The sequence below is a fragment of the Vicia villosa genome, linkage group LG4 (assembly GCF_029867415.1).
Source record: "Vicia villosa cultivar HV-30 ecotype Madison, WI linkage group LG4, Vvil1.0, whole genome shotgun sequence".
NCBI classification, from domain to species: domain Eukaryota; kingdom Viridiplantae; phylum Streptophyta; class Magnoliopsida; order Fabales; family Fabaceae; genus Vicia; species Vicia villosa.
The window spans coordinates 193,014,871-193,029,425 of NC_081183.1; the positions used below are offsets into that span (position 1 = coordinate 193,014,871).

At 28.1% G+C, this 14,555-nt stretch overlaps 1 protein-coding gene across 2 annotated transcripts; it reads left to right on the plus strand.

Annotated features, from left to right (window-relative positions):
• Positions 1-1,014: 1,014 nt before the first annotated feature.
• LOC131596541 (cysteine-rich receptor-like protein kinase 44) lies at positions 1,015-9,468 on the plus strand. 2 transcript variants are annotated; one of them, XM_058869219.1, is made up of 8 exons: positions 1,015-2,001; positions 2,090-2,212; positions 7,781-7,923; positions 8,027-8,237; positions 8,354-8,407; positions 8,495-8,591; positions 8,674-8,824; positions 8,957-9,468. In XM_058869219.1, exons 1-8 carry the CDS (start codon positions 1,191-1,193, stop codon positions 9,263-9,265), a joined length of 1,899 nt encoding a protein of 632 aa, XP_058725202.1. In that variant the 5' UTR covers positions 1,015-1,190; the 3' UTR covers positions 9,266-9,468. The 2 variants fall into 2 exon arrangements, with proteins under 2 accessions (XP_058725202.1, XP_058725200.1); XM_058869217.1 differs by having other exon boundaries at positions 1,016-2,001; positions 8,354-8,591.
• The last annotated feature ends 5,087 nt before the right edge of the window (positions 9,469-14,555 follow it).

Genomic DNA, 14,555 nt, shown 5'->3' on the forward strand with positions numbered 1-14,555 from the left:
GATCCATGAGGCCATCGATAGACCAATTCTCGAGTGCCACATCACCGAAAAAGAAACCCCGTTCCAAGTTAGGATCATAATGATCGTTATGATCCCCATGTAGTTAATCATATCACGCTTCATCATATGTTATCATGCTCTAGAGTTAGGGCCCATGTGACAATAAAAAAGGAAGACCAAAAGACTTAATAAGTGCTATCACATCTTGACAATAACCATGACAATAGTGAATCTAAAGTTTGATTAGATCCAAACTAGATATTCGAGGAAAAACTTCAAGTATAAGCATGTGACATCCATGGCAAGTATTAGAGCTTCTCATAGGCCTTAGTTATTGTAATTGCCCAAAAAAGGACCGACCCAATTTAAATAGAATTATAAACAAGACTTAAAAGGTTATTATTATGATCTTGATGAGCACCCAAAACATGTCGATAGACGTGGTCTAAAAGATACACTCGTTCTAGAGATACATTCGATCAAGGCCTCATAACCATCATGGGACGTTAGATACCAAGGTTATTTGATTCATTGACATGTCTTCTGAGACATGTATATCCTCAAAAAAAAAAAAAAAGTTTCTAGAGTCTCGAAACCTAGGAACTTGCTATAAAATCTAAAGGACAATAAAGTATGTACACATTATTATAGACTTACATCTCACTTTTACTCTTACCATTATCAATAACTTGATCCTTAGAGTACTTGGAGATACACCTCCATCACTGAATGCTTCGCTGAGACTAATATATCAAATTTGATATGAAATCCATCACAATTATCACTAGAAGATAAATGTCCATTCTTTATCGACTTCTATTTTTTATTTCTAATAATATTATATATTTTTATAAACATCATTATAAATATAAATATAAATTAAAAATAAAACCAAACTGGTGCAAGGCACGACTACTTTTCCTAGTTAAGAAATGATAAGTTCGTTGAACTTTGAAAATCATAATTAATAAATTTTGTTTTTGTGAATGGAAAAATTAAAGACGGTTCAGTGATAGTTTGTCAAAATATAATAACTACGAAGATAACTTCCTTACTATGCCTTTATCACCCCTTTATTTATACACCTACCACATTGAACCTTTATTCATATTGCAAAGTTTTTAATCTTGATTCTCTTCACCATATCAACAACAACAATAACAACCAAAATTCTTATCCTTTGTTCCAATATGTCTCTCCCTTCCTTACTTTTCTCTCTCCAAATCCTCCTAATCATAACTTTCACATATCAAACCAAAGCTGTATACGACGAAATAAACAATTACCACTACTTTTGTGATCAAAGCAACAACAAAGCTAACTACACAACCAATAGCACCTATCACAAAAACCTCAACACACTCTTAACCACTCTCACTTCCAACACAGATATCAACTACGGTTTCTACAATTTTTCATTCGGCGAAAACAACGATAGAGTCTATTCAATTGGACTCTGTCGAGGTGATCTTTTGCCGAATGATTGTCGCCGTTGCCTCAGCGGCTCAAGGTCAAATCTCACAAGTATCTGTCCAAATCAAAGAGAAGCTATTTTTTGGTCCGAAGACGAAAGATGTATGCTGCGTTACTCCGACCGGTTAATACTAGGTGTCATGGAAGATGTTCCTATGTTTTATTCAAATAACTTGAATGATTCAGTTGATGTTAATTTGTCTAATGAAGCTGTTACAATTTTGTTGGGTAATTTAACAAGTAAAGCTGTGAAAGGTGATTCTAGGATGAAATATGCTGCTGGAAGTTTACCTGGTCCTCAGTACGAGGTTATATATGGTTTGGTTCAGTGTACACCTGATTTGTCTGAAAATGATTGCAGTTCATGTTTGGTTGAGAATCTTCAACAAATTCCAGGTTGTTGTAAAGGTAAGATTGGTGGAAGAGTTGTTAGGCCAAGTTGTAACATGAGATTTGAAACATCTTATCTTTTTTATGAACCTCGAGCATCACCGCCACCGCCGCCGTCTCCTCCGCCTAACACCACCGGTAATAACACTAAACCTTTTTACATGTATTATGAACTTATTAATATTTTATGATGTCATGTTACAACTAAGAGATTTGGTTTGTGCAGGAAAAAGCAATACGAGTACTACAATTGGCATTGCTGTGGCGGTCCCAGTTGCTATTGTTGGCTTGGTCTTCATTTTGATATGCATCTATTTTAAACTAAGGAAGTCAAAGAAAAAGTTTGAAGGTATGTTGAAACACTGATATATACCTTTAAATTAATTCTATTAAATATTGTTATAGATGAGTTTGTGTATGAATGCTTGACTTTGAATTTTTCCAATTGCACATTAGATAATGTAAATAACTCCACTTTTATTATTATTAATCCCAAAACGAGGAAAAGAAAGGAAGTATGCGGGTTCTTCTACCATTATCTTTAGTTTTCTTCTTTTGGGGCATATTCTTTTGTGGAGAGTGGTTAGTTTAAGTGTTGTTTTGGGATGAATTTGTGGAGAGTGGTTATGTTTTAAAACTAAAATCTCTTTTTGTTGGATTTTAATTTTTTTAAAATTTGAAGGAAATTTGGATTTTGAGTGTTGAAATTTTTAAAATTATAAAATTAAATATTCATTATAAATATATTTTAATTTAAATATGGGTTAAATATATTTTTAGTCCCTATAGAATTACCCAAAATGGTTTTTAGTCCCTATAAAAAAATATTGATTTTTAGTCTCTATAAAATTACTTTCGCACTTAGTTTTAGTCGCTGTAGAGGAACCAAAAGTGAGTGCAAAAGTAATTTCATAGAGACTGAAAATCAATATATTTTTTATAGGGACTAAAAGTCAAAATTGAGATATTTATAGGAACTAAAAGTCGAAATTAAAATATTTTTAGGAATCAAAGACATATTTAACCTTTTAAATATTTAAATAATTCATATCAGACTCAATAATTAAAATATTTAAAATATATAGGATTATTTAAAACTAGTAATTTTAATTATAGTCTTTAAAAGTATAGCGGAAAAATGTAATAGTTCAAACACATGTCCACCCGTCCTAAAAAATCAGAGGGCTTGAGTTTTTAAATTAGAGTCTATATTTTTATGAATTTTTGTAGCCCAATGATAAAAACCAATATCCATTAGAGATAGCCCTTATGAGTTCTTATGAGTTATGGGTAGCTCATTAGGCCCACATAACTATAAAATTTTAAGAAAATTATATTAATTATTATATTGTGTTACTACAAAATAACACATTAATTTTTTTCATTTCACTAAAATTTATCTCTACTAGATATATGGTCCGTGCGTTGCACGGGTATGCATATAATTATTACTTCAAATATTATTTTTTAAGAATTTAATTGGAGAATGATTCAATAAAAATTTGTATTTCCACATACAAAAGTGAATAAAAATATAAATATATTATTTATTTTTTGGTGGATTCTTATCTACCCAACTCAAAAAGTTGGGTAAGGTTACCTCCTATGTAAAATGCATTGAAAACAACAATCAATTGTAATATTTTATAAATAATTAATTGTGTTAAAATTAAATGGCATCATATGATTGGTTGAATGTACATTACCCAACTTTTTGTGATGGGTAGAGAAATTGTCCTTTATTTTTTACTAATGATATTTATTTTTGTCTATTAGAATAATTAAATTTTTTTAATAATAAGTAATATGATTTGTTTATCTTATTATCAATTATAATTATTATTACTAATAAATAAGTAATCCATCTTAATTAAGAATAAAAATGTTTATTTTTTTAAAATGAATGAATAATAATGTCTCATTTATAAAAGCAATCACAAATTTGTTAAGTTAAATTTAAAAATAAAATAAAAGTGCATAGAAAATAATATTTATAGATTTCAAGTAGTTGTTGTAAAATTTTATCAACTTTTTTTTTCAAATAATTTGTTTATCCAATACAATAAATTAATTTCGTGTGATAGGTATTTTAATCTAAACTGTATATAAGTTAATATACTTTATAGAATTCCATAGGTCTTACTGTATAAATATAAAAAATTGTTATATTAATGTTAATTTGTATTTAAAATTTGAGTATTATTATATAATATGAAAAGAATTTTTCTTGACTATTTATTAAAAACAAAAAAATTACATAATATTCATATTTTTTAAAATATAAATTGCAAATGATTTTTATTTTTATGAGTTTTTATTTTTATGAGTTTTTATTTTATTAATTTGCTAAAAAAATTAAATTAAATTTATGGATTTTTAAATTTAAAATGTCTTAATTAAAGTCAAATATATTATTATTATTATTATTATTATTATTATTATTATTATTATTATTGTTATTATTATTTAATAGTGTTAGCAAAATATTATAAGGTTATTATTATTATTAAATAAAACCAATAGTTAACAATAATAGTTATATTCAAATAAACAATAAAAAAGAAGAAGAAATTATAAAAGTAAATAACAAAATATTATATTGATTCTTAAAATAAATTATTACATAACACTATTGATAAAATATTTAAATAATTGATACATAGATTAAATTGAGTCAATGACAGTTAAAAATTCATTTGTTCAAACTTCTTCCTCCAAATTTCATTTGATCCTTCACCATAAAATTCTGCACAAATATTCCTCCATAATTTGACCTTCTATTAGAGTACCATCCATAGAACCTGAAAATTCAGCTTCAATAACCTTAAACTCATTGAACCCGCACCTTCAAATCAACACAAAACCATACACAAAAACTTCCTCAACCTTACCTTCAAATTCTACATAACTTGACAATTCCTTCAAAATAACCTATCACACATGTTCATCATCTTCACCAAACTAAATTCACTTGCAAATTTCAGAAAGAACAACACGCATCAGTTTCAAATCGGATTTCACATCCACACACTTTCATCACCTACAAACCGAATCACAAAAACAAAACTCACCTGTGAATTTCAAAGTTTCACACAGCTTCAACGATTCGGCTTCAACTTTGCAATCCTTCTACAATCAAAAGACAGTTAAAATATAAGTGAGAACTAAGAAAAAAATAATAAAAATATCAAAACAATAGAAAAAGAAGAAGATCTCATTTCCATATGGACTATGAAGGTAAATAAGACCTATTTATATTGAATATTTTTTTAATAATTAAAGAAATTGAAAACAAATTGATGGGTTACCATTTTATCATCAAGAACATTTAATGAATTACCGTTTTATTATCAATATAATTTATTAGAAGAGTTACAAATAATATTTAAGAATAGCTTTAATTTTGTAATCATTATAATTAAAATATGTTTATTGTTCAATATTTCTAATTTGAACACTTGTTTTTAATTTTTTTTATTATAGAAACAAAAGATGAAAATTAACAAAAGAATTATTTGTGAATAGCATAACATGTCTTTTTTATTTTTTATTTTAAATTTTTATTGAGTAGTAATTAAAAATGCATTTATTTTTTCATGTATAATATATTATTATCAACATATTTTATTAGTTGCAATTTTAAATAAAGAACTAAATAATTTATTATTGTAATTATCAAATTTAATTCATAATAATAATTTTGTTTTAATATTAATTATTAATTATAATGGTTTTAATCAATTACATATACAAATTTTCATTTTAAATATAATAATGAGCATGTGAGAGGTCATGAGTGTTACTAAAAATCCATAAAATTAATAAAAATAAAAAGTTTTTTAAAATATTAAAAATTAGAGCTATTAATAAGAGAAATACAGATTTTATATGAAAATAATTGAGAATAAAAATAATAGGATTTAAAAAGGTGAGAATTTAAATAATATTGTAGAAGGATTATTTAATAGGGACTTTTTTTGGGCTAAAATTTTATATAGACATTTTGTTTTAAAAATTAAAATAAGAGCTATTAATAGAAAAATTAAAGATTTTATATTAAAACAATTGAGAATTATAATAATGGGAGTTGCATAATAAAAATATAATTTAAATATTTATGTGATATTATTATTTATAGTAATTGGAGTTACAGTCTTACCGAATAGAAAAAGATGTAATTTAAGTATTTATGTGATATTATTATTTATATTTTATAAATTACACATTTAAATTATTATTTTTGTAAAGAATGAAAATTCTATTATAATGCCACATCAGCATTAGGGTTAGAATTGTGTCTAGGGTTGTCATCATGACAACCTTAGATTTATATTAAGTAGATTCTATTCAATATTTTTATTTTATTATACATTAATATAATCAACACTATTTTATCGTATTATATTAATTTATCTTATATTAAATATTCGAGTATTATTTTATACAACTTAGACATGTATTGTATTTAAAAATACATTTTACTATTTATTAAAGATGATATAGTACTTGAAAATATATTATGTTTAAAATAATATAATTTTTTATTTTATTTATAATTAATATTATAGGTTTTTTATTTTAATTATTTTATTAAAAAAACTCATTTAGAGTCGGATAGCCCAGAGTCCATCTAGGGCCGAACTCGGGTAGTAATTTTTTGGTCCATATTAAAACAGGGAATTTTTTCCCGACCCTAAAAAGCCCGAGGTCCGTCAGAATCGACCTGTTTAGGATCAGGTAGCCCATTTTAACAGCTCTACTTTAAAATAGTCATTTTTACAAATTTTTAGAGTGGTTATCATTAGTTCTCAATTCAGAGGTTCGTGGTGGCTAGAGTGGTACTTTATATTGATTAGAGTAATAATCGGTGGTGATTACAATCAGAGCTTAGCCCTAGGGGTAGGACAGCAAAATTACCGTCTACGGCTTCAACTTTTTTTCTACATAATTTTAATTAATTGATGTTATTTATAAAAAATAATATTTTAAATTATTTTATATGTCAATTAAATAATAGCACATATTAAAAATATATAATAATAACAATCATTTATAATGTGTATTTTTTTATTCTTTTTATTTAAAAATTACATGTATAGATAAAAATATTTGAGTTTTTTTACATTGAATTAATAATATATATAAATTTTGACATTGTTTTTTAATTATGAGTTTTTTAAATAATTAATAAACTATTTAGTTTACTTAATTTTATCATCAATTTGAAATAAAATGTTAAATGAATTTGATTGTAATAATTTAATAATTTTAAATCCTAAAAAATATAAAATATAATAATTTTAGAAAAATATTTTTATGATAGGCTAAATTTTAAATTTTAAATTTCGCCTCAGACCTCGAGATTTGTTGGGTCAATCCTAATTAGAGTGATGGTGACCAAAGTGGTGCTTTTTAGTGGTGGTTTACGGTGATTGGACTGGTCGTTAAATTGATAGTCAGGTAGTAAAAGTGATGGTCGACGATGGTAAAATTGGCGACTTATGGTGGTTAGAATGATGGAGTGGTGATTAAGATTGTTCACAGTGGTGGTTGATGATGGTCAATTGGTGTCCATAATGGTAATCGATGATGGTCAGATTGAAGATCATAAATAGATAAAATGGTGACCAAAGTTTATCATAGGTAGGTAATTAAACTTTATGCTTGTGATTTTAAGGGATTTTCAGTCTCTGATCAACAAGGATGTCCTATCTTTCACATTAGTCTTTAGGTTCTTGGAGTCTTATTAAAAAATCGTTATGTTTGGATTTCCTTTATTTCACATACTTCCTATTGTAATGGATAAAATTATCTCTTGTATTTCACTTGATGTTTGATATATTACTTTCCCATTTTAAAAAAGGAATTAGTTTCCACTCACATATATGATAATTTATCTTTACCCATTTTGTTGCAGAAGTAAAAGAAGAAGAATATCAAGACGACACAATTGAAATATCTGAGCCGTTGCAATTCAACTTCAACACCATATCAAATGCTACAAATGACTTCTTTATTTCTAATAAACTTGGAGAAGGAGGATTCGGGGTTGTTTACAAAGTAAAATAATACTATTAAAAACCAACTCATTAATTAAAATATAATATAATTTAATTTAATACTTGATTTGAAAATATCATTTCTAAATAACATAAACTTTCAGGGTAGGCTTTCCAATGGACAAGAAATTGCTGCCAAAAGGTTGTCAAGGGATTCTGGACAAGGCGATTCCGAATTTAAAAATGAGGTGCTTTTAGTGGCTAAGCTTCAACACCGTAATTTAGTTAGGCTACTCGGCTTCTGTCTAGAAGGAAGAGAAAGAGTACTTGTATATGAGTTTGTTCATAACAAAAGTCTCGATTCTTTCATTTTTGGTAGGTTTTAATATTTATTGAAATGTATAAAATCTCTTACTTTAGTTGTGTTTGAATACAAAGATTACTAATTACAGTGTAACTAGATTTAAAATGATTAGGTATGTTATTTGCAGATCAAGCTAAGAGAGCACAATTATATTGGAAAATACGCTACAAAATCATTTTAGGTATTGCTCGAGGCATTCTTTATCTCCATGAAGATTCTCGACTACGCATTATTCATCGTGATCTTAAAGCAAGTAATATTCTCTTAGATGAAGAGATGAATCCAAAGATAGCCGATTTTGGAATGGCAAGATTATTCGGTGAAGATCAAACTCAGCAAAACACAAACAAAATTGTGGGAACCTAGTAAGTTTTTTAAAAGAAGTATCATATTTTGAATACAAAAAAATGATCTTAGTTGTCTTTACATATCCATATTTTTTCATAGTGGATATATGGCTCCTGAATATGTAATGCATGGACAATTCTCAGTGAAGTCAGATGTGTTTAGTTTTGGTATATTGGTTCTTGAAATTGTAAGTGGTATAAAAAATAGTGGCATTCGTGATGGGGAGAATATAGAGTATCTCTCTAGCTTTGTAAGTCTCATTTTTCACCTCATCATATCTTTGAAGCTGGAATTAGAATATTTTATGCAAGTTTATATTAGTTTAAAATTGGAATTATATCTAAATTAGTATGGTATTTTTATTTGGGAATTTTTTTTGCAGGCATGGAGAAATTGGAAAGAGGGGATGACAATGAATATCATCGACCCCACATTAAATAATGATTCACGAAATGAAATCATGAGATGCATTCATATTGGATTACTTTGTGTTCAAGAGAATATAGCAAGCCGGCCAACAATGACTTCTGTTGTTGTAATGCTTAATAGTGATTCTGTCACTCTCCCAATACCTTTGGAACCTGCATTTCATATGGATAATCGAAACTTTCAAGATATTAAGTCATGGGGTCATAGTTCAGCTCAAGAATCAGTCAATGAAACTTCAATCACAGAGTTATATCCTCGCTAATTGGAAATTTAATAAATGTTGCAATGTCAATTATTGTGATGGTGCGTAGTTCATTATAATAGTTAAATTTAAGTATTTCAAACAATACAATATTGTCTATATATAAGCATTATGGATATATCTAAACGTTGGTTATCTTGTTAAGTAAATCAAATTTATATTTTTTGAGTTGTGATAGAAATCGGTTTGAGTTAGTATTAAATATAAATTTCATAGTATAATGTGACACATAATTCAGTCTCATTTATAGTTTGTTTAGCATGTGAACAAATATTAAACTAATCCATTTCCCTTTTTGTGATATAAATTATGATAGCAATTCACAAAAAAAAAAAATTGTGGTAATAAATAATTTACAAAATCTAAATTATTATAGCTTCAAATATTACACCTATTGTTAGTAATGATTTATGATTTTAAAATAAATTACCCGGTAATTAAGCAAATAAAAACACTACACACAACAATAACCTAAACATCATAAATATTAATAGTGTGAATTAAAAATCATGTATGACATTTGAATAACTTAAATATCTCAAATGTCAATCTCTTGCGACGGAGTGTGAGTTCTAAGTTAGCATGAATCTATCGGTTAAATTACCATGTTCAGCTGGTCTTTTGCTGATGGTACTAGTCTTCTAAATTTTTAATGCTAGCTCAGAACTATGCTGAGCTTGTATTAATTTGGATTGCATAGAAATGCACTAGTTCTATGCAATCCTTCTAGTTCTAGTGCTTCATTGTCTGTATGGTTTGGTTAGTAATTGTTTTATTCAATATTCATGAGGAATTGTGAAGTGACTGTAGTGTAAGAAAGATGTTAAGAATTGTTTTCTCATATAAAACAAGTTCTCTGAAGATAGGAAATGTACATGAAACTTGATATCCCTTTGAAAAGGACCTAAAACAAACCATAAGAGATTTGTTTAATTACTAGAATATAAGTTTTGGATATTTGATCTTAAGTTGGAGAAGCTTCAATTTGTCTAAACTATACTGCTGTGAGGAAGAAGCAAACAAGTGTCTAATTGATTGCTTATTTCATTAGTACCAAATTGGATTGCATATTTCATTAGCTAACTACTATTATGAGTCGACAACTACTCTTTTTCCTGTTTTGGCAACATGGTAAAGGATAAGACAACAAAAAATTACAACATATTGTTGTCCTCATGTGCTTTTTTGTATGTGTTGGTTAAGCTCCTCTTCATAAGCAGATTGATATCATTTTGTACTTTTTAGTATAAAACTGCAATATGTTCAGGAGAAAAAAATATGCTCTTTTTAGTGTAAAACTGCTGAAATGCTCTCTACTCATATTCTTAGATATAATAATAAAAGTAGTATACATGTTAATCTAGTTTAGAGTTAAATAGGTATCATTTGGATGTAGAATTGTTAGTTTGGTTACATTTGCTTGTTGGATTATCATGATGTTGGATTTTTGCTGCACAAATAAATGTGTTTTTCATCTGCATGCCAAAATACATGTGTGAATTAGACATGATTGTTTCCTCTTTAGGAGATTTGACTACTAAATTTTCACACTCATGATATTTCTAAATTATTCCATATATTGATTGTTATATATATCTCGCAGGATTTTAAAACATGGAACTCAATTGAGAGTAGGTTTGTCCCTGGCAAAAGTGAACTAGATATATACTTTGACGATGAATTAATGGAGCTCGATGAAGAACACTCTGAAAATTTTGATGTACTTCTTTATTGGAAGTTAAATGAGAAAAAGTTTCCGATACTCTCCATAATGGCACGTGATGTGCTAAGCATACTTATCACGACCGTAGCATCCGAGTCTTCTTTTAGTATCGGTGGACGTGTTCTTACCAAATACAGAAGTTCTACTCTTCCAGAACACATCCAAATGTTAATTTGTACTCGAAGCTGGTTGCATGGATTTTTTGAAGATATCAATGGTAATAATACTTTGTATTTTATTAATTTTTATTTGTTCATATTTATGATATACTCATGTCACTGTTTTGTTGCATCTGTACCTAAGTATGGTTTATTGTGTTTTTAAGATGAGGAAGATATCAACACTAACGATGAAAGCAATATTGAGGTGACAACGACTCAACATACATTTGGATTGCAAGATTGATGTGGAGAACAAGTTTTAGTGCCATACTTTATTGTGTTTGTTGAATTGATCTTTTCATGTCTTTTTGGTTGGATTAGTGTCTTTGTTTATGAAATTTTTGGTTTATGTTTGTATTTTTTTTTCAATTTCGAATGTCAAATGTCAGGAATATTGACAAATATCTTTCAGTGATATGTTTATGGAGTGTAATGGTCTGGCTGTAAGTGAAGAATATGATATTTTTTCTTTTTGGAAACATATGTTCACATAGTATTTTTTCTAAATTGAGATGCATAATATTATTGCTTGAGTTTGAAGAAAGAATATAAAGTCTTACTCAAGTATGAGATGTATAATATTATTGCTTTTGTTTGAAGAAAGAATATAAAGTCTAAAAGTATATATATATATATATATATATATATATATATATATATATATATATATATATATATATATATATATATATATATATATATATATATATATATATATATATATATATATATATACCCTAACAAGTCACATAATTGAATTATTTAATACTTTTTAATATTTTTTTTTACTTTTTTAATATATTTTTAATTTTTTAATATAATTTTATTATTATTATTTTTTTAATTTTTAATATAATTTTGAATATTTTTTTTTAATTTTTAATTTAAAAGTTATTATTTTTAAATTTTTAATTATTTTATTTGGGACCTTATGACCCTCTTTTAAATATTGGGGTCTATGTATTTGAGTGCCTACTATTCATTGATTTATTTTAGACCCCTTCATTATGGGGCTGGGCCCAAATTAATTGGCCCCGTTCTAACACACAAATCTTAACTTCATGCGATCTTTCTTTGATTGATTTTCTTTTTAGTATCTTCCATTATGTTTTATTTGATTTGATTAACAACCTAAACTCCACATTTAGAATTAAATTAAATATTGCAATAATATATCTGATTAGTGAAAATCTACGCTGAAGTGTATGATTGACAATTTTTCTTTTTGAAAAGCAAAGGTGATATATTAAATAAATAAACTCTAGCATGAGATAGAAGAAATAAATTCACAGCACCAGCCTATAGATCATAAACTGCACCAGAAAATCCATTACAACGCCAATTGAACGGATTACACTATCTTAATTGATTAAGAATGTTAACCATTTAACACAATAAATACATGCAACAAAATAAATAAATAAAATATATTTCTTCCGTCTTAAAATAGGTGTCTTCTTTCTTATTTTTATTTGTCTCAAATTATTTGTCCATTTAGAATACCAATGTGATATTTATGATTTATTTTCACTAACTTACCTTTATTTATTGTATTTTAATTCATTTAAGTACTCTTCTACCTATTATTAATAAGGTTTTTTAGTAAATGAGACTCATTTTATCATTGAAATCAACATAATTAATCATTTTCTTAAAAAGTGTGAAAATTTCAAAGAGGACACCTATTATTAGACGGGGGAGTATATTTTAGAAACAAAACACTAACGACATATAATAAATTGTTTCAAGAATGCACATTTTATTGAAAATAATCGTGGAACTATAACAAATTATGAAGTTCATCTAATTTGTGAAGCTTTGAAAAAGAAATATAAGGTGGATGAAGTTTCCACAATATAAATTCATATTTCTTATATTTTTTTTCATAGCTACGCAAACCATATGTACGATAGTCATGCATGCGCTTTGTTAAGGTGGTGAAGACGTATCTGAAGAAATGGTTTGTCAGCAACAACAAGAAACAACAAAACATGTGAAACCGAAGTAAATAATATGAAAATCATGTCAAAAAACATTTATCTACATTTATGAACAACAACAAAGCTAATGACAATGAAGAAAAGAAAAATCATATGAAAATCATGTGAAACATAACTTCAAACTACAAGAAAATGAGAGAATAAGGAAGAAGAAGAAGAAGAAGAAGAATACTTTCATGTTTGAAGAACAAGACGTTTGGACGTGCTGAATGGCAAGACGTTTGGACACAACCCTTTCACGAACAAAATGTATATCAAGTTCAATATGCTTGGTGCGAGCATGTAGAACCGGATTGTGAGATAACAGAGCAGCACTTAAATTGTCACAAAGGAGTGTAGGAGTATGAAAAGAGACATTTAATTCAGATAGAAGGGATTCTAACCAAAGAATTTCTGCAGTAGAATGAGCAAGGGCCCTGTTCAGCTTCAGTGCTGGAGCGAGCAACTAGTGACTGCTTCTTAGAGCTCCATGATACAAGATTAGGACCAAAATAAAGACAGGTTCCAAAAGTAGACCTTCTATCATCCGGATCACTCGGCCAATCTAAATCACTGTAGGCACGAAGGGAGAACTTTGGTGCAGAGGCAGATGGAGACAAGGTGAGACCATGACTGTTAGTACCACTAAGGTATCTTAAGAGTCTCCTAACTGCAGACCAGTGGGATTCCAAGGGTGAAGCCATGAATTGACAACATTTATTCACACTGAATGCTATATCTGGCCTAGTTAAAGTCACATACTATAAAGCACCAACAGTGGATCTATATAAGGAAGCATCAGAAAAGGGTGAAGAGCCATGTTTACTTAACTTGTAGGTGCTGAGCATTGGTGTAGGAACCCCATTGGCATTTGACATCTTGGATCTAGCAAGGAGATCCTTGATATACTTTGACTGAGTTAGAAGAAGGGATCCATCTGTGCAAAAGATGACTTCAATCCCTAAGAAATAGCTGGGCCTGCCAAGCTTTTTCAGAGCAAACTTATGATGCAACTTGTTGATCAGATCATGAACTAAAGAAGATTTAGAGCCAGTGATTAGTATGTCATCAACATAAACTAAAGCATACATGGTCAGTCCGTGCTTGCAGTAGACAAAGAGAGAATGATCACATTTAGAAGATGCAAACCCAAAATGAATGAGAGCTTGAGTTAGTTTCTCATACCAAGCCCTTGGGGCTTGTTTGAGGCAATAGATAGCTTTGTTCAGTCTACACACAAGAGTCTTATCCTTACTTTCAAATCCAGGAGGTTGTGTCATGTAAACCTCATCACTGAGTGTGCCACTAAGAAAGGCATTATTGATGTCAATTTGTTGTATGTCCCACTTGTAAGAGATAGCTAAAGTGAGTATCACCCTAATAGTAATGGGTTTGACAACTGGGGAAAATGTTTCTGTGTAGTCAAA

Excerpts from the sequence above, each read along its gene's own strand:
- LOC131596541 (XM_058869217.1), top strand. The coding sequence starts at position 1,191 with ATGTCTCTCCCTTCCTTACTTTTCTCTCTCCAAATCCTCCTAATCATA. Across the intron at positions 2,002-2,089 it reads TCCTCCGCCTAACACCACCG|GAAAAAGCAATACGAGTACT; the intron begins GTAATAACACTA and ends TGGTTTGTGCAG. Across the intron at positions 8,825-8,956 it reads TAGAGTATCTCTCTAGCTTT|GCATGGAGAAATTGGAAAGA; the intron begins GTAAGTCTCATT and ends TTTTTTTTGCAG.